Source organism: Lipotes vexillifer, unplaced genomic scaffold, assembly GCF_000442215.2.
Source record: "Lipotes vexillifer unplaced genomic scaffold, Lipotes_vexillifer_v1.1 scaffold763, whole genome shotgun sequence".
In the NCBI taxonomy this organism is placed as follows: Eukaryota; Metazoa; Chordata; class Mammalia; order Artiodactyla; family Lipotidae; genus Lipotes; species Lipotes vexillifer.
The window spans coordinates 4,733,823-4,755,661 of NW_006770909.1; the positions used below are offsets into that span (position 1 = coordinate 4,733,823).

General features: G+C 37.6%; 1 protein-coding gene across 3 annotated transcripts in view; it reads right to left on the reverse strand.

Moving 5' to 3' along the window:
* MECOM (MDS1 and EVI1 complex locus) overlaps window positions 1–21,839 on the reverse strand; it is a 289,791-nt gene that overhangs the window by 31,264 nt on the left and 236,688 nt on the right. For 2 of the 3 annotated variants that reach the window (XM_007446430.1, XM_007446429.1), the window contains exons 3-7: window positions 15,827–15,929; window positions 11,969–12,185; window positions 6,721–6,868; window positions 5,249–5,402; window positions 2–892 (exon numbers count right to left, since the gene is read on the reverse strand). In XM_007446430.1, the coding sequence (XP_007446492.1) occupies window positions 2–892; window positions 5,249–5,402; window positions 6,721–6,868; window positions 11,969–12,185; window positions 15,827–15,929 (1,513 nt within the window). Of the gene's footprint in view, window position 1; window positions 893–5,248; window positions 5,406–6,720; window positions 6,869–11,968; window positions 12,186–15,826; window positions 15,930–21,839 lie in introns of all 3 variants that reach the window. The other variant, XM_007446428.1, reaches the window with a different exon arrangement.

Genomic DNA, 21,839 nt, shown 5'->3' on the forward strand with positions numbered 1-21,839 from the left:
GAACCAAAGTATTTCTCAGCAATAGAAGCAATAGCCTTTATAGAATCATTCACAGCTCCTGACACCGCAGTCTGCTCCTCTAAAGATGGTGAGAAAATGGAATGATTGCTGTATTCTTTCTTATTATGTATTGAAGCCAGATTCGGAAGAGGGCTTACTTTGTCTTTGAACATTTTACCATTTTCTTTAAATTTCTCTTTATCACTTTCAATGTCACTTTCCAGATCAGAGCCCGAGGTGGTTTCCAGGTCACTGCCACTTGGTGTACTGACATCATCAAGGTCACTACTCTCTGACTGGTCACTGATTTTCTCAAGGGGCCTCTCTTCAGAGGACCTCTCGGGCTGGAACTCCACTGGCTTATCGTCCCCTACAGGTGGGTGTTTAGATAGTGCCTTCAAAATATCCTGTGTAGCTGGCAGTATCTGAGGATGTGTCATGAGGGGACTTTGACTTTTGTTTGTCTGTTCAGTACTTGACAGTCCTTTAACAGGAGAACTAGCAGGTATCAAAGGAGGCCTGTGGTACAAGCCGGAAGGAAACAGACCAGGGAAGCTAAAAGAAAATCCAGGAGCTGTTGGAAAGGTAAGACCAGCAGGATGCCTATTGGCGCCAAAATAGTCAGCAAGGCCCGGGTTGGCATGACTCATATTAACCATGGACGTTTTATCCATAGCTGGGGTTCCAGGAAGTGAAATGCCTTGGCCAAAAAATCCACCTGCCGCAAAATGGTTCTTGCCCTCACAAAACCTCCTGTGTTTATTTAAGGAAGACGTAGTGCTGAACATTTGTCCACAGTCTTTGCACTTGATTTGGGTTCTGCAATCAGCATGCATGCGCTTATGACGACAAAGGTTTGAAAACTGAGTATAGGATTTATGGCAGACCTCACCTGTGTGCAAACAACAAAAAAGAATCTCAGGCTTTATGGCAATTGCTTCTGAATTTAGCAAGTATCACAATTGGTTTACCCCAAATTTCAATTAGGAAGCCAGGAAAAGACGTCGGAGGCACCAAAGTGGGTGCTCCAAACACAGAAAACCCCGTTTCACTAGATTCCAAAGCAAGGCATCCAACCTGACAAATGTCTTGAGACAGCACAAATATTTCATATATATATAAATATTCTGTCATCCCCACTGCATAATATTTTGTATCATATTTGTGTATTTAAATATTTATTAAAAAGTCAAATTCCAGCATGCATTGATTTCCCACCCAATTACTACACTAACAGAATCTTTACGATTAAATTCTTAAGATGTACTAAACATTAAACAGAACAGGAACCCCTTTAAAATTTTAGACCATTTAAAGAGTTCTATATTGTAGGCATCGACACAAAATAAAACAGTCTCTCCCTCGACCAGAAACTTCACCTTTATTCCCTCTCCCCTTGGGGAAAAAGCCTGTGACCGCTCTACCATTATTTAATTTGTATTATATCATATGCTCTCATCATTCACACATCAAAGCCACACAACAATGCACATTGTGTATTCTGAGACATTTTTAACAATCATTTTCATGATTTGAGAAAGACTGACATAATTTACAATGGCGCTATTTTAAGGCTGCAAAGGAAACTAAATTGAATGTAGCCCATCCTGCATTGCTGGTTCCCATGAACTATGATCACGTCCTCTGACTTCCCCTCACACCAGTGGTTGTGCTAACCTTCCTGCATTTATGAAACCCCGTCCTTGGGAAACATGTCCACTTGTTGTCATATCTTCACGGGTTATCTCCGGGCTTGACTTCTATGTGGTACAGCCAACTCCAGTAAGCAGGGGAGAGTGCGCTGAATGCTATAATCCAGTAAGAACACAGCAGTGGGTGCAGCTGGGAAATAACTCTCGTCCCCGAGAATTTGCCAGAAAAGTTCATAAAGTTCAAAAGTGCCTCATATATGTGTGAAGAGATCTAAGTACATTTTAAGACGGCACTCCGTAACCCTTAATAATTCCTTTGCTAGGTAGGAATCTTACTCAATACACGGCCTGGCAGCATTATAGTATCCATTTCCCAAGCATCACACCTTTTACGTTACTTTAATAAAGATGAGTTCCCTTTATGTGTGAGCTTACTTTCATGCTTCTGTGCACGTTTAATACATGCAGAAACATGATATGCCTTGTTGGTAACTGTTGAAACCAATTTATATAAGAAATTAAATTGAAGACAAAATGCAACATTTCTTTCTTTCATGTGACGACTGCCTTTAAATTAAGCTCCTAAGTCAAAACAATAACAATTTAAAAAGAAAATTCAAAGAAGATTTTATAGACCTTCAGTCATACAAAACTCATCCAGAACTTGGATTATCCCACACACAACCAAACAGGAAGTACCAAGTGATTCTATGTCTATTTCTTTTACTACTAACAATTAAAATGCATTGCTACACATATCAATGTGCTTAGTAATATTAAAGGAGCGTTCAACTGTGGAATGATTTATGACATTGTAGAGACTATAACATGCATTTTAATGGGAAGAGAAGATGTGAGTGATTCCTTTTCAAGTTATTCTACTGGAATATTGACCAGAGTCTGCTTTAAAAATATATACTAGTTAACCATATACAATAAATACACATACTGTTTAAATTCTTTGATACACTAATTAAAACCATATGAAGTAGAGGGTAGAAACATGAGACTTTCGCTAGTTATACTAATTCAGCTATGAGCAATAACAAGAAATAGTAAATAAAATATTGATGGAATTATAAATGTGCACTCTTTAAGAAAGTGACACCTCTCCTCTGGGCATTGAAAGGCGTTGAGAAAAGATCTTGATGGGTATTCAAACAAGTTATAAGTTTTTGAAAGGTTAGCAATGTTTTACCAAAGAAATGTTGCTCTCTACACTTCTTTCTAATAGCTGGATAGATTTAAGAAAATCAAGAGTAACCGACGTGCATCTGACTTTCCTGGTTGTAGGCTCTGTTACACCAACGAATGGTGTTTGTATCAGGTCCCAAGAACACAGAATTCGGGATGTCTCCTTAGGCAGAGGCTTTGTTTTTCTCACTTGAAGATCTGGCCTGGCCCACCACAAACCACCAGGCCTCCAGGTAAGTGGCTCAATTGATGCTGCAGTCTATACTCTACTGTAATCTTCTCAGTAATAAGGAATTAGCCAGCAGTTAACATTGCATTTTTCTACTTATTAAACAAATTAAGAGGTATTTTGAATATATTCAGCCTATTAGAGCATGTGGTTTCTATTTGGGAAGGCTGGAGGTTTCTGTAAAGCAGTGAGTAATTGCCTTAGCACTGATGACTCTGGGCTCAAGCTTGGTGGCACACTGTAATAAGAGACAGTTGCCATAAACACACCAGGGGGGGTAAATCATGGTGTGTGGCCTTCTGGTGAGAAACAGATATCAACTCTAGGTGAACCTCCTCCACTCCAAAGTCTCCACACCAACTCCTCTTTTGTTCTGAAATTACACGGCTATTATTCACAATTACCCCATGGTCCTCTGTCAGATTTTATATTTGAAGAATGCCATCTGCTATTTAAATTTACCAATAATTACTGAAAATACATTCATGGGGAATAGTCTGCACAACCTGATTGGAAAGGGACACCCTATAGTGCTTTAAAGCAAAACACTTGATTTCAACACAATTAAAATTCCAGATCCCAGAATTTTAGATGATAGGAATTTCTATTTTCTGACTTTTACTTTAAATAATAAAGAAAGCATTAAATGGGTGATCATAACTCACTGTGGTCAATTCCTCCCTATTTTCCACCAAAACATGAGTAATTTATCAAAATTCATTTCTGAAAAATCAGAAATAAATGAACTATGTATATGTCTGTAGCACTTGCAAGTACATTTTAGGGCATTACGACCTAGAGTCAGGAATGTCTTTTTGAGACAAGAAGTCTAAAATTTCCATTGTATACTTTATTTCCCATGACTTTCAACAGAGCTTCCTCAAGGGAGACTAGAGAGCACCCTTTTGTTTCTCTGCTAGTCCTCTTTACTCCACCAGGGAACAGAAGAACATATGAGCAAAACAGGATGCTAGGGTAAGCTGGAAAAGGAAAGAAAAGCTCTCTTGGTGCTTGGAAACACAAAAGAGGGCTGTGTAAAGGCAAAAAGGAGGAGCATTAGTCTCTGGCATCTCCACGTTGGCACTGAAAATTAGTTTTTTTTTCCATCAGGTCCTGTAGTAGTGTCTCATATACCTACTACAAACCATCGAATATTTGTCAGAGAAACTGTTTTGCAAGGGTTCCCAAGTCAGAGGTTTTGCCAACTCCTGAGTATGTTTCATCCAGTTCTATGCTTATCTGGATCCAAAATCTGTCTTAAATTTTGTAACACAGCTCAGTGAGTCACTGTGTTTATATGCCCAGCCGAGCAATAGATGAAAAGAAGTCCAGGGTCGTTGCCCAGATGGACTAAGAACAACTGATTTTCCATATGAAACATTTCAGCACAATACAGAGAAGAGGGGTGGGTGGACAAGAGAGGCAAATGAGGGCTGAGCTGTACTTGTACTAAAGCGCTCTGTACAAGGATATTCTAAGTAGGTGGTCAGATTGGATGTCCCCTGGAAATACACTGCCCGTAAATCTGCCTTAGTGCAGTGGGTTATCGAAGCAGGATGTCCAGCATCAAAGTGAAAATGTTCTGCTTTTCAAGTAACTGAGAACTCCCGATCTGCAACCTGTGATCAGCAACAAAGGGTAGATTAAAGGGCATTTTATCCCACCCCCAACACACACACACACACACACACGCACACACACACACACACACACACACACACACACACACACACACGAGTCCTAATAAGCGTCCTTGCCAGGTGGGGTTCTTCTAGCTCTTTCTGATCCAGAACAGGCATTTCTCACTTCATCTTGTTTAGTGGTATCTGCGATTTGCTGTTTTACAAAGCCACACACATTTTCAGTATGAGACAAATCTCGTTGTCTCTCTTAAATCCCACAACCTGGGGAGGCTTCCTTTACATGATTTAATGACTTCTCTACCTGTTATTGATTCCATCTAAAAGAAAACACCCCAGGCATCATAGACAAAACACCATAGACCTGGTTATAAAAGATTTTCTTGTAATAGAAAATAGCCCAACTGGATGAGACCATAAATCGCTAATTCAGAGGCCCCCCTCATGGCCATGCATGGCCCACCCTCCTGATCACAGTGCCTTTTGGATAAGAGACAGTTGCAGGAAGGAGGGCTGGAGTGTGAAAAACTTACAGATAAAGGGCTTCACACTGCTGTGGATGTGCTTGTGTTGTTTGAGGCCCGACGAAGTGGCAAACGTTTTGCCACACTCCGGGCACGCGTGGGCCCGGGCACCAACATGCTGAGAGCGGATGTGCCGCTGAAGGTTGCTAGGGTCCGTGAAAACCTGCTAGGAAATGAGTACTGATTAATCAAGAAACTTAATTCTAGGACACAAGAAAGAAGACCGGGAATAACTCAAGAAGGAATTTTGTGTATTTGTTTTCTTTTTATTTGTTTACCCAAAGACTGAAAGAAAGTCCTATTTCCAAAGTGTCAGCCTCTCTAGGGTCAGGACTTACAAATTATTCAGTTTTGTATACTTAGCACAAAGTACCCGCTGGTATCAGTTGAACAAAATAATTAATGGCATTATTAGAGCATATTTAAGGGCTTTTTGATTCTATTTAGAGTGAATGGAGTTGAATAATAAAAATGCAGGCCATGACATTATTAAAAAATGGTGTGCTATTTACACCCTTTAAACAAAGACACACTATGTACAAAGTTGGGGGGATTTTGACTAAAGTATCCCAAATCTATTCAAGGAGTTCCCCTAGGGTATAAATTCTAACACAGTGTTTCATTAAGTTACCATTAAGCTAAAATCATTCCTTTGGACATGGTACTAAGAAAACCAACCAAACAAACAACAAACAAACAAAAAAAGAAATAGGAAAAAGAAAAAGCTACCCACACATCAGGGAGCAAAACATCTCTAAAGATAAGGTCGAAAGTCCCAATTTCCACTGGCATGAGAAAAGATATGCAAATGTTATGAAAAGTTTTTGGAAAGAGAACTCAATTTTCATGACACCAGGACATCTTTTAGTTAATTGAGAAACATGAAAATTCAATGATGTGAATTGCCGTTCCCGTAGTTCAGAGTTACGGTCAAGGTGAAGGGCTTTCGTTTCACTCTTAACGTTCGTTGTTCAGCCCTGGCCACTAAGGCACTACACTTTTAATTAGAACCGAGTCATAATTTATGGTGGGGACTTCGGTGGAAAAACCTGCAAATGTAGGAGTCTCCCATTCTTTCTGAATAGGCATTCAGAAACTTTATGGGATTTCCTCACAAATTGATCTTAAAAGAAATTAGTAATGTGCATTGGATACAATTTTCATTCTCCATAAGGCTATAAAACAACCCCACGCTGGAAAGCCAGTAGCGGAACCAGGAATTTACCAAGGATGTCTGACACTTAGTTCTGGAACTCACCATCAAGCCTTGTTTCCTCCCTTACAAAAATAAAAGGATACCCACTAAGTGTTTCTATACACTGTACTACTAATGCCTTGTAGCACACAACACTCCATCTACTTTTCTTAGGATATTTATAGTTTCCCCTCTCAAGGCTTGTTTTTATATACCGTGGCAAATGATGGATTAAGAGAGAGCAGGATGACACAGAGGGGCCAAGTAGTCTACAAATTCACTGTACCTTGGCACAGTTCTCACATTCATAGTGCTTTCCACTGTCATGTGACATCTGGTGGCGGATTAAATTGGACTTCCAGTTAAATGCCTTAGGACACTGATCACACTTGTATTCCCTCTCTTCAGTATGTGACAACATGTGTTTCTCCAGGCTGTTAAGAGAACAATTGATTTAATAGGACATGGTGACCAAGAACACATTCATAAACAGAACGTCATTTTATTACTAATCCAACTGGCAATTAAAGAAAGAAGAGGGAAAGGAGTTGAGTCCGAGAAGAAAGAGAGGAAACAGGCTTGCAACAGACAAAAGTACGTTTTATGTTCCCTAGACTGTGTCTCTCAGCAATACAGAGAAGTACCCCTGTTGTTGGGAAATAAATCTGATTCAGCTAGCAGAGTTTAGGTGCCAATGTAGGGGAATGATAAACAACTAGCGATTTGTCCAGTTCTGGATTCATTACATAGTTCTAGCCGCAACATGTATTGCTGTTACCCACTTAATTCAAACACAAATACTCAAATAGAAAACATTAAGAAAGTGCTTAAGAACATGCAGGAAGCTATTCTATCTACTGTATATAACCCTTACATTCAACAAAGCACTTTTATTCCTACTCAAATCACCATATGGGAAAGGGACCTGTAAGCCAACTATTCAACAAGCAACTTCCCAATACAACCAATGTAATGGATGGTCAGACAGATGGACCGATGAATGAACATGTATGCATATAGATATAGAAGTAGATATAGATAGAAACATTATCTAGAAAAAAATATATATGTATATATACTATAACCTAAGATTATATATATACAACCTATGAATTAGGGAGGAAAGAAAAGTATATCATAAGTGGATGCACTAGTAAAGCCCCTCAAAAGAAAAACAGGGTTAGAATTTTCTCACAAGCATAGCTTCTCTATGCTTTAAAGCTTAGACTATTTTATCTTCTCAAATGTTTGCTTCCCTCTCTAAAATCTGAATATGAAATCTGCATGGATATAATGAAAAGTAAATATTATAGATAATGGATTACTGTGATATTCAGAAGATGTCTGCAACATTTTTGTTAATTAAACACACACACATAACACATTAGGATACTACTCCCAAATAAAGTAACCAGAGCTCCTCAGAGAAATAGCCTGTTTCAAATGCGAAGCATGAAATGCACAAGATGGGCCTTGAACATCTTGTCATGGCAAAAAGCAAGAGGGTTATAGATCGTGTCAAAAAAATTAGGGTGCCAACCTGAAGAGACACCCACTGACTAAAGATTGGGAAATTTAAGCATCAGTAAGAGTAATAATCTCATCTTTTAATGATAATGATACTCAGAAACAAATGGAACCTCACCAGTTACCCCAGGAAGATGCTGAGAAGCCAAATCATTATTCTGAAAGCTAGTAAATAAAGGGAAAAACTCATGTACATATCCTGCCTTTCCTATACGAGCTGTACTTCAGGGTGAGCAAATAAACAGTGAGGGGAAGTTTCTCTGTATAGAATTATTCCAGATAATAAATAATGAAAGAACGGGGGAATTAGAATACATTCATTTTGCAGCCCCTAAAGAATTAATGAATCTAGGCGATCCATTATATGCCTCCTGGTGGAAATAAATGATACCATCAATGAGGTACTCTTCCTAAAATACTGAGCAATCTGATCACAGCTTGGGATGTAACCATGAGTATACAGGAAACAGAGGAGATGGAGAAAGACGTTAAACAATACCAAGGGGATATAATCAGCAGAATACAGACTGGAGGAAATGCTACAGGAAAAAACACTCAGTATCTTCTGCATATAAACTGTAATGAGAAAGAGGGAGAGAGACTTACTGGCTTTGACTTGGGGAACCTATAAGTTAAGATATATAAGACGGACGTCAACCAATTGCCATCATGGACCTTATTTTGATCTTAATTCAAACCAGAAAACTCTAAAAATAATGAAATGACTGGGGGGAATTTGAACACCGACTGAATATTTGATAGTATTAAGGAACCATTATTTTTTAAATGAGCTTATGTTTTATAGTCCTTACTTTCTACAGACACATACTGAGCTCTTTATGAATAAAATGACATAATGTCCAGGATTTGTTTCAAATAATCCAAAATGAGTATAGCTGAGACAAGATAGGCCTCGTGTGATAATTACTGAACCTGAGTGTATGGGTGTTATTACACCGCTCTCTCTAGTTTTGTGTGTATTTGAAATCTTCCATAATGAAAAGGTATTAAAAAAAAAACTTAACTACCAAGCACACGAGCACTGTTTCTTCCCTATATTTTATTTTTCTGTGAAATGAACACTCTAAGTTTGAGAATCAAGTAAGACCTCTGTGTACCTAGAATATGTTATCCAGTGTTCGTACACACCATGTGCATGGGAGTGTGTGTGAAAAACTGATATGCTCTTTCTCATATCTTGATAAATTAGAAACACCTTTCCATATTTTTCTCCTCCTCAGTTTCCTCCTTCCACTTCTATTCATATTGGCACATGAACTTATTTTTCCTGCCCTATGAGTCAGTCGACTTGGTAATGCTATTCTATTTGAGCACCAGTGGCGATATCTCTGTGAACAAAAGGTACCAGGAGAGTACAGGTGTGTGGAGTCACAAGACTGTCCCTATCTTTATCTACAATATGTAATCCTCTGTTTGTTACACAAGTTGAAATGTTAATCAGAGAGTTAAGAGAAAGATATCAACAATGGCAGTTAACATTGAACTGAGTCAGGGACATCTTCCAAAATCCTTGTACAGACTGCTATTCGTACTACTGTCTTTAGCAAACTATCAAGGCATGCCATTTTATGACATATATTATATTCCAATATGCATCTCAAATCATAAACTCTGAAACCTAGTGGTAAAAGATTGTCCTATACATTGAGACTTTTTCTTGCCTCCTAACTCCAAGGGTGTGATATTGTTTTAAGAGTATAGTACATACAACAAAAGGGGGAAAAAGACAGCAAAGTAAAGGAAATTTTCTCTTTTTTTGCTTCTTCTAATCCAGCATAAAACCCATATTGTTCCATGGAATGATCAGCTGTCAGCTAATCAGTGATAGAAAATAAAAAGGCAAGTGGTTCTTGCAAAAGCAAATGTTCATTGCTTTCATAAACACAGAAGTACCCAGTCAGTCATTAATGAAACTTCACTTTTCATAGAATTTTATCCCCATTTATAGAGCTTTGCTTAGCCTTCTGGGTTCAACCTTTGTTTCTCGCCCCCCCCTTTTTTTGGAGGGTGGTATTCTTTTCTTAATATTTTACACAAAAGATACAGAACAGAATAATATATCATGTCAAGAAAGGAATTCTCATTTGTTTAACATATAAAACAATATCGGTTTCAATAAAGTGGAAAATCTTCAGGGCACATAGGTTCTGCACTGGCTAAATTATATAACCCAAAATATCACCTGGATGACTGATATCAGGTCGCATAGTGACATGATATATCCATCTGGCTGAGCTACTGAAAAGTGAGTTTTGAGGGTTCATCCAATGCCAGATAATTAGGTTTCCTTAATTGTTTTCTACTGAATGTTTGACTGAAGGAGCTAAATTGACAGTTGGTTTTGGCATTAAGTAGCACTGACTCAGGCTTAATCTTATACCTAGTCAGAGTAAGAAGTTTTCTCCACCTGAGAAGTATTGCTATACACAATATTTTAGTGTTCAGTCTGTCAATTTTTGTTTTATAATGCTGTCCATTATTTTTTATAACAAAATAGAAGGAAATATACTTACTCTCTGGCATCAGAGATATGGCTTTACAGTACCTGCTGGTATTTAGTAGCAGGTAAGGAAAGTATTTTCATTTTGGTTTTTAATTCGGACACAATGTATTTAGGAGACATACTGTGACGGTTTTTGATTATAAATCCATGTTTTACCAAACATACATAACAGATTTATTCTCTATGTGGGTTTTTATTAAGTAGTAAAGATAAGTTTAAAGAGTACTGGGAAAACCCTCTTAGCCCCCAAAATGTTTTCTCTCTAATAGCTAGATTAAGCCTGAATTTTCAAAGCTAGACAGATTCATTCTTTTGACTCAGTCTCCTCAAGGCATGGGTTATACTTGATGCCTTTTTGGTCATCTATGAATTAAAATGGAATGAAACCCTTTCCTATGAGAAGAGAGATATGGGGCAATCAACAGAGGTGAAAGGAGAAAGAGGAAGAGGAGGCACTAAGGAAAGAAAGGAAACAAAAAGGTAAATTAAAAGAGGTGAGGTGTCCAAGACAAACTGTGAGTAATTCAAATCCTTGACTAAGGCCGGCTGATATACTCCCATACCCATTTAAACACAGTGTTTTTATGTTCAGTTGAAATTCTGATTATAGGTTCCAGATTTAAAAGCAAAGTAATGAATACAATTATTAAAATTGTTTGTGGACCAAGGCAAAAACCATTAGGTAGAAAAAACAAACAAAAAACTTATTAGCTGGTTAAACACCTTTCTGATCTGAAAGACCATTTTGTAGCATAATTATCAATACAGTTTTCAAAACATATGTTCCAGGGTTGTTGTTTTCTTTAACAGAAATTTAAAAGATGTTCTGGAATTAAATTCAAAGGGCTATGAAAAGTCAATATTATCACTGAAATATGATTTTCGTTTTGTAATAAGCATTATAGAATTATTTCATTTAGATTATGTTTACTTTTTCCCTTTTTGAAAATTCAATATTTTCTTCACTGAACATGCTTCTCTTATTCTTTTATATATGTGCAGTTTAGATAAATAGTTGAAATTAAATTCATAGATTACACTGATCTATCAAAAGACTACCTATCTTCATTAAGTAAGTACCAGCACAGTCTCCTTTTTATCATCTAAATGTTTCTAGAGGGTCGCTTTTCTGTTTGGTGCATAATTAGATTAATCAGCATCATTGTCGCCTCCTCTACTCTTGATACCTCCTCTAAGTTACGTTTTACTATAATGTTAAGCTTGCAATTGCCAATAACCCTCCCTAAATAATAAAAGTATTATTTTCTATCTGGCATCAAAATAACTAATTCTAACTTCACTGCAAATATTTGACAGGTGAGAATTTCCAGGGGAAAATGATTTCCGAACGTGTGACTAACACATTTGTCCAGCTCATTGCTGTTCCAAATTTCCCATTTGCATCAATTCTGAAAATTCAGCATAAACATTTTACTGTAGAGTAAATAAACACGTTTTTGTAGTGCAACATGCCATGTCTAACCTTTGCAAATCGGGAAACACTTGGTCACATTCCTTACACTCCTGAATTGCATGTATCTCTCGGAGATCATTTTCACTCTCGAGTTTTTGTTGAAAGTCCTCCTCTACCATGGAGAATGCCGAGTGGGGTGTGCTGCATGGGAACTTCTGGTGATCCGCTAGTTCAGCCTTGGACTCAAAGAGCTGGTCACAGTCCTCACAGCGGTATTGCCGTTCTTCTGTGAAAATAATTCAGGTGTTATCAGAACTAGGTGATCAGGAAGTGCCACCACACACTGGCAGTTCTTATCGAATTACGGAAGACATAATAGAAATTATTTGGTTGTCCTTTCCACCACTTCCATTTTAACATGGATTAGAAATAGTAAATGCAGGGACTTCCCTGGCAGTCCAGTGGTTAAGACTCCACACTTCCACTGCAGGGGGCACGGATTTGATCCCTAGTCGGGGAACTAAGATCCCGAATACCGTGCAGTGTGGCAAAAAAAAGAAGAGGAAAAAAAAAAAAAGAAACAATAAATGTAAAGAAGCCAGGACAAAGCCTACAACAATAACAGAAGTGATTGCTGTGGCTCCCGTATAGCTTTCTTATCAGATAAAACTTTATGACGAAACCCTTCCAGGGTTTAATATTCACAGGATATTAAAAGTCATAATGACCACTTACTGAGCATCATTATGTCCTCAACCCTGTACATGGATTATTGATATTCCTAAAACCTGACCGTGAGGAATTATATGTCAGATTTGTATCCCAATTTTCAGATGAGGGTACTGATGCTCAGAGAAGTTCAGTAATCAGAGATCATAGAGCTAAATGGTTATGTCAGACTTTGAACACACACCTCCGTTCTATACCCTTCTCATTGTGCCATGTTACCTGGAGGGGACACGGGACAGAGTCCCTATCTGAGCCGTACTGAAACCTGGCTAATATCAATAAACTTGGAAATGCTTTAACATTCATCATTACTTATAATGTGACACAGCATGATTTTAGCACTTTTCTAGGCTCATTTATGTTCCCTCAGGGCCAGTGCTAATTGGCATGGCTTTGGTAAATAGCCAGCATATCATGCATTTGCACTTTAAATCACTAAGATAAATAAATGGTAATAGTGGGGACCAGAGATAGCAAGGCTATGGAGTGTCAGGTAGTGACGCCATCGTTTCTATTCTTTTTATTGGAATAGCTTTCAGCCCACTCATGAGGCCATACTATGCACTGATCACACAGATATCCTCACAGAAGTCCTGCAAACAGCTCACAGTGCTGAAAGGCACAGAGGACAGCAACACGATACATCATCCCTGGGTTACAGACCTGCAGCCAGGACCTATATCCAGTTATTCATTGACCGAATGCTTTTGAGGGAATATTTTAGTCACCTACTGAATGTGAGGCATTTTGCTAGGGAATGAATACATAAGAAACCCAAGGGGATACACATGTGAACAACTAGTGTGATACATCTTATGACAGGTGCATGCACAGGCCTAAATTAGGAGCCCAGAGGAATATACCAAATCCATCTATCCTGGGGAAGAGAGGGTTCAGCAAAGATTTTGTAATGAGGAAGAATCAGCCAGGTGAAGGAGGATGAGGGGAGACATTGCAGGCGGTGTGAATACCATGGACCAATGATGAAGGCAAGAAGGAGCAGGGCAGGCTCGCGGAAAGGCAAAGCTACAGTAAAGTGTGACAGGTTTATAGGGTGCATGTAGCAGAGGAGTGGGAAATGAAGTTAGAGAGGGTAGCAGGTCACTGGGGGCTTTTTAGGTCCATGCTAAGAAGGGTACAGAAAGCCACTGAAAGTTGGAATGCCCCATTGCAGCTTGAGAAGCCAAGCAGAGAGGTCAAACGGGTCGCTGCTGCTGTGATCCATATACGATACTGGTTCAGTTTAAACTAAACCAATAACAAAGGGGCCAGAAAAGTAAAGAAATTAGTATGTAGATTCAGTAGGGTTTGTCATCTTTGGACTTGGTTAAAGAAGAGGGAGCTATTTTAAAATAAATCACCTCAGCTGTAAGACAGGTTTCTCAATAACATAAACTAGGTAATGGAAACGTTTCCTATAGTTTGTGACACTATTCACATGTTTAAGATCTAAATTTAGGATCTCAGCCAGCAGTCTGAAAACAAACAACCTCCAGGCCTACGAAAAGGCATAAGCTTTAGAGACAGCAAGACCTTGGTTTGAATGCTGCCTCTACCACTTTCTAGCCATGTGGTCTTGGCCAATTTACTTAGCCTTATATGGCCTCATTTTCCTATCTGTATAATGGAAATAATTCCTTTTTTACAGGTTTGATCTATGTATAAAAGACTAAATGAGACACTAAATGGTCAGCGTAAAATATCTAGCCTACAGTAGGTGTACAATGCATGTGTTTTATTTTTTCTTTTCTAAGAAACATTAAATCCTAGAAGTATGAAATACAAATCACCATGTAAACATTATAAACATTATATTTAACATATCAGGTATATGTATGGATATGGGTATGACACATTGAAAATGAAAAGCAACCAACGGGTTCCAGAGTGTTGTAAAGGCAGGTAATTTATGAATGGTAGCCCTTAAAGAAAAATAGTCACCTCTATTTAGGCTTTTTAGAATAGTACAGTAACCATTTATATTAAAAAAATAATTGTTTGAAAACCTTTTTAGAGCAAACATTCACTGATGAAAGATGCCTTGTACCAGAGACAGCCCAAATTAATTTTTTTTTTTAATCATCTGAGCACTCCCTGCTGTCAAAGAGCCCTTTCCCACTGGGTCAGGCTCCCCATTCAGGCTCAAATTCTACCAGGCTAGTTAACAAGTCTGGGTTTCTGAGGCCATTGACTTGTCACAGTTTCTAAGAAGAAAACAAGTTCCAAAAGGCTCCTCAAAATACAACTGGTATAATCTACAAAGGGGCAGAATGCAGCTCAGCCAAAGGATAAAAATGCTCAAGTAAAGAGCCAGCCAATAGTGGTAGCTTTCTTTGCAGGAGCTGCAGATGCAGAGGCTGAGGTTCTCCTGTTTGGAATGCCAGAGAGATGGGAAGTGGAGCCATCCTCACCTCTCACTGGTAACCCTTCCCAGTGGTCCTTCCAACTATAAAAACACTCTAGAGACACCACTAGATTATGCTAAATCAAATCACATTCCATGAGGGGAGAGAAACAGGAAAAAGAAAGAAAACAGTCTTAAACGCTCATCCCAATGATACAAATCAATACAAATAAAATTTCCTTTCACTCTTACCTGAATATACATCACTAGTAACTATAATTCTTTTTTTTTTAATTATAATTCTTTTTGATCCCCCCTTCTTTAATTTAGAATAGGTCTCTGACAAATACAAATTCCTCTGGCTCTAAAATTTCTTCATCTGTACTTTTCTCCCAATCCTCATGCCTCCAGCCCTCTCCCATATGGTCACGCTGGCTAGGTTTTTACTCAAGTAGAAATACTTTTCCCAGTAATAGAACATTAGATGGGAGAAACAACTGCTAGATATATAAAAGCCCAAGACCAAGCTCCCTGAAATGACTTTTGTACAGTGAAAGGACTCTCACTATAGTCTAAGGCATTGACAAAAGGTTGACCTATGTGATGTCTCAGTCCAAATATTCAAAATTCCTCTGACCTCCATTTCAGAGAAGACCTCTGCTTCCTTTAGCTTCACCGTAATATTAGCCAGATGTCATACCAAGAAAATAGCTACTCTATGAGAAGGAATTTCTTAAACCTGACATTGACTACCCAGGGAAACTAACAAGTACCAAGTGCGACGGACCCTTTGGCATGCTCCATCACAATCTCCAAATGAGGGTGGCGCGGATGGTGGCATGAGTGGTACTAACCGTGGATATCCGGTGCCATAGTGTCATGGGGATAATCTTCACTCTTCATGAACAGCAGGAGCTCCTCTCCTGGCGCAATGTCTGCAACTACTCTATAAAATATCTTCAAGAGACAATGAAGGGGTGGGGGGAGAGAAAGAGAAGTGAATATTAAGAAAGGGCAAGATATATATACACTAAGATAACTGTACATTTTCCCATACCTTAACAAAAATATTCCTTTTTATTTTCATCAAAAGAACTAGCTTTCCTGTTTATATACACTGAGAACTAGCCCTCTGATGACAAATGGAAAGCTGTGACTCTCATGCCAATTCATAAATCTTTTCTAGCTCCCACTTCACAAATCAAATTTTCTTAATGCGAGGCTTGCTGTGTCACATACACCCTGTGTAATGTTTAACAAAGAACAATCCCTCCTCTGAATTCCTTACTCTAGGGAGCCACACACATACTCAGAGAGTTGAATGTGTCTTGCGTTATCCAGCAGTGGCCTAGCGAAGACTGGCAGGGGCACAATTACTCCCCTCGAGCATGTTCTCAAAAGTAGCACCTTCTCAACAAGGAGCTTTTAAGGTAATAGGCTGGAGGGGCACAACATAAAGAATCATGACAACGAGATCTGTGGAGAACATAGTCAAAGGAGAGCATTTGGTTTTTTAAAAACTTAATCCCTCTTTTACCAATCAAAAGTGCCACTCACGGGCTTCCCTGGTGGCGCAGTGGTTGAGAGTCCGCCTGCCGATGCAAGGGACACGGGTTCGTGCCCCGGTCCGGGAGGATCCCGCGTGCCGCGGAGCGGCTGGGCCCGTGAGCCATGGCCGCTGAGCCTGCGCGTCCGGAGCCTGTGCTCCGCAACGGGAGAGGCCACAACAGTGAGAGGCCCGCGTACCGCCAAAAAAAAGTGCCGCTCACAGGTCCAGGACCTGCCTTCATGATCCAGATACTGATCCCACTCTTTGAAAGCAGGCATTATGCCTTCAATTGATTCCTTTGCCAGGGTTTGGGGGTGGTGCTTATTCCTCTTACTTTCTAGTAAAATGCTGATGAGAGGAAGGATTTAAGAAATCCATTAATAACTGACTAAAAAGCAGTGGGGCAAGTGTGGAAAAAACCCTGACCTATAATTTCCAAGAGCTGCCTACCTTTCCCCTGACCAGTGTGGTTACCCTAGGTAGGTCATTGCCCAATCACCTTGTCTAGGATTCCGGGTTTCTTCATTTATAAAAGCATTTAATTCTGATTTGCAACATATACAAACATCGAATCATTATGTTGTACACCTGAAACTAATATAATGTTATATGTCAATTATATCTCAATATAAAAAGGATTCAATCATGAAAATATTTAAGGTGCCTTTTCTTTTTAACGTAATATGTTCTTAGTTTTTAATTCTATTCTAGGATTATTTATTAAACAACGATTCCGTAACCGGATAGAGGTTATGAAAGAAAGAATAAAGTTATTCAGTTAACTGGTGAAAATGAGAACCATTACATTCACACACACTCTCACACACACACACACAAATACCACCAAAAGCAACAATGACAACAATAAAACTAGGAATTCAATTCTGCTCAGTCTCGATGCAATGGGGAGAAAAACCACATAACACAAATTGACACACCCTACTAAGAAATGGGAAGGATCTATTTTGAGAAGACATTGCTCTACCTGTGGTTTCTTACAGGACCACTTATTTCAAACTGAGAAAAGTTGAGTAGTTTAAGATTTATAAGATCAACAGAAATGTGCATAACTTTAATTATATTTATCTGTTTATCTCTTGAAAAGCAGAGGACATTAAACATAAGTACGTGCCTCTTCATTCCAGTAGGTGGCTCTAAACTCCAATTGTTTGTTTTTCTTTAAAAAGACCAGAGCACAAAACTGTGCTAAATTCAAAAAATAACTCAATGAGGAGTATTTTCTGCTTAGTTTCTTTCCTGTCAAAATAAAATCATTTTTTTCATGCAACAGTAATTTAACCACATGAAGTTGCTTTATAGAAAATAATGCCAAACATAAAATGTTGCCCTAATATAATATAACCTAAGATTCTTTATCTCTATCCTTAGATAAAATCCAGATTATCTTAGGAAAATTACTCTTTGTTATGTGATGATTGTATAAAAACCAGAGAATTTACAGTTTGTATCTTATTAACCCTAACGTTCACATTTTCCCTTCTCTGGAAGTACACTCAGAGGAATGATTCTGCTCAAAAAGTTACCAGATTAAAAAAAAAAAAAAAGTGTGCGTTTGCTTTTTCCCCCTAAACTTTCCAGTTAAATGCTTATTAGTGCCCTGTTTCATTCTAGAGTTCTATTTCCCCTTAGAAAACAATAGACTTCTCTCAACAGTTTGAATCACCTCTTCTTTTGGCATCTCTCAAAGGTTTAACTTATTAGCTTCCTTTCCAACAACATGTTGATATTTGAATTGTGACATATTAGAACTTTTCAGTGGCTTCTCGGAAACAGTGAGGTTAAAGAGACAATATCCCGAAAGACCGTAAAACAGTACAATTGTCTCTTTTGGGGAATGCTGCAGAGACACACATGCCAGATCATTGGGAGAAAGTATTATGATATCATTATTTCTTTTGAATAATAGAGTCCACTATTAATCATGTCTCTTTTAATTCCATTTTAGATTTACTCAATCCAGTGTGAACAGTCCAAGAAACAAAAGAAAGTGATAGATACACTGTAACTATACATTAGAAAGATAATTCTCTTTGCCGGGACATAGATCACTACTGTAATTTCTCTTTAAGTGTCCAGATTGTCATGTGAAGAATACTGAGTGCATAAAAAATAAAAGACACGGAAGAGCATTGATGTTGGCTTTATTTACTGGAGGTAAAAGGTGACATTCCAGGCCACGAAAGGCAAGGCAAAGCAGAGTGGGTTTTAACTTCAGGGTGTTCTTTTCGATTTTAAGTGAATTTTTATGGTGCTCATGGAACTGAGGTTTGAAAAGAACTGGCAAGAGCCCGAAGTAATGAGGGCAGATTCTGAGGCATGCTTCCTCATATCGCAGTAAGAATGTGCCTTGAAGCCCCATCTACCGCCCTTAGAAACCCAGTGCTTTTTTCAAGGTGTTGTTACCACTTGCCATTTCATTATATCTCAACTCTTTGGATTTTACAGAGACTTAAGCAAAATTATGTCTTTGCTCTTATAATTACAATGGTCCCAAAGTGTAATCTGAATGCTTGAATCCAGAGATGTCTACATACAAAGCTGGTTTATGTTCTAGCAATAACAATACACCAGCAGGCGTTTGAGAAGTGAGAGAAGTATTTTAAATGAAAACATAATGACAATTTGTTGCCTCAAAACAATTATGTGGGGGAAAGATGGAATGTAATGTTGGAGGAATCAAGCCTTTCAGGAAAAAAAGTTATCGCGTCTATGCTTTTATGTTAGAAAATGGGTCTTTCAGCAAATAAAAATATAATAAAGAACGCAAGTGATTTATGTAGCTTCTCCTTCAGGTTTGTCTATTAAGTATGCTTGACCATGCTTATAAAAATGTAATCGTAACATCTTTAAAATCAGTGTATTCTCAAAATTTCGGCTACATATTGCAGTCCTATGAACTACATGTCATCTGAGTTATGTACCCGAAGCAGAGACACGACTAATATAACCTCTCCGGGTTTTGTGTTAGATAAAAATGGAAGGGAATCAATTCCTCTGTTAAATTCCATAAAAGAGTTAACAGGTCTCTTCCATCAGGGAGTTTTATGGAAAAAGTTATCTGGAACCAAAATAAAAATGTCCTGGATCTGGGATTTTGTGATGAATTCAACTCAAGTATTTAAAGAGGGGCTCAAAATCTCACTTAGAAAAAGTTGGAATGGATACAAAAGAGTTGTTGATTTATTATTTTGCTGTGTGTCTCTCAGAATGCTCTACTAGAAGGGAGAAGACAATCTCTCCCAATATAAGGTGAAAAATTAGAGGAATGGGGCCTTTTAGTATAAGAAAATAGGATTATATGAGAATTCCATTTTTTAAAAGTCATGATAAATATTTAAAAACTGTGTCAACTCCTCTAGAGTTTTCTATTTGGTAGCTAATACCGAATTCCAGAAACACAACATGTTATGAACATGACCTAACTCTCCATATATCGGAAACTTTTGAAAGTTGAGGTGGTCTTTTCATTTTATCATAGAAAAAATTTAATTTTTCCAATATCTTGCTGGACTCCTTTTAATTTTTCCAGAAAGCTTTATCTCTGTCCTTGTAAGTATGGATATTATATCTAAATCCCTGAATACTTTAATTTATAAGAATAAATATTATAGTAAATGGTTTAATAGATCTTTCTATATTCTTTTATTTTAAAATTTGCCAAAATATCGCGCTACTGAAATTTCTTAATATTTTTTTAAAAATTCTAAAGCATTCAGATATTTGAAGATAAAACTAGAAATCCCTCGAATTGTTCAGTTTTACTACTGGTGAAATTCACAATTTAAGGCATAAATATATATTATGCATGTATATAGGAATTACTCTAAAAAATAATTATTATTCTTAATTTATTTTAATCACACCTTGAAATGCTTCCAAATGTCAAAAGGATATCTGTTCAGTTAATATTCACAAGGCTAAGCTAAAGGTAAAAGGCAGTGGTGATGTGGATTTGATTTAGCAAATTTTAGACTGCCAAAATGTATATTTTCATACAACGTTATATATAAGTATATATGTGCTTGGATATATTATATATTTTATATGTGAGTTATAAATGTGGCAAAGTATACATTTTAGGGACATTTTAAAATCTGCACAAGATATGAGTAATCCCATATTTTACATATTAATATAAATTAATATTTAATGGCATATGATTAATTCTATTATATATCATATAAGTTATATACAATTATGTATTTTATAAATTGCATATTATATGTAATATATGTTATAGATAACTATTTATTATATACAGTTGGAACTGAAATTAATCACGCTTTATTAAATATTCATTTTCTTTTGTCATTTAAGCCCAAGAGGACAGCCACTAAAGAGAGTGTAGACAGTTATAAGCATTCTGATAGCAAAGGTAGTAGGCTATAAAAGACTTTCAGATTAATTCTGTTTTGTACTGTCACAGCCTGTGTTCAACCTATTCCTCCATCAAATTGATGATGCTACCATTTGTATTTATAATGGCAATAATGTGGGTTCTTGTTTATTATCCTATAAAGTAGAAAAATCTAGAATCTGTCAGACCAGACTTGCTGTCTAGTTTGCTATGCTTGGATCGATTCAAAGTATTATGCTTGTATTACTGAGACAGAAGAAAAATTCAGTGCACAGAGGGAAAACAAGAAAGAAAGAAAACATCATTTACTTTTAAAAAGATGAATAAGGGCTCATTGTTATGAATTCCCATTTATTTTTCCTGGTCAAGCACTGGAAGTTTTATTTATGCTTAATAGACTGCATTTGGCATGTCTGAAAATGGCAGAAGTGTGAATTATGAGTGACCTTCAACCTATTCAGGAAGTTGTAATAATTGAAATAATAGAGAAATGTACTCCCTGCAAAATCTGTACCGAGAGACAACTTTTTCAGACTATTGCTGTCTTTTCACTTTGAAGTAGACAGTTGATTTCTTCCTTCCCACCTCCCAACAATCAGCCTGAATGCTTTCTTTTCTATAGCTTCATTCAATTTACCAGTCCGAAGACTAGGAAAAGCTGAATGGAACTTTAATGTTTAGAGTGTGGATAGAAGGGGAGATAAGTGACCGTTCAGTGCATGTCTGAACAAAGTCAATATTTGATATGAACACATCTGTCAGTCTTGGTGCTGCAGAGGTAACATCAAGTCCACAGAGACAACGTGTGCATATGTGCTGGCTTTAGGAAACTTGCTCTGGACCCCTGATCTTTCCATAGCAACATGGGAAACCCCTACTCAGGAGGGCAGGAGTGAAAAGTTTTTAACCTCTGAAAGAAGGACCCTATTACACATTCTAA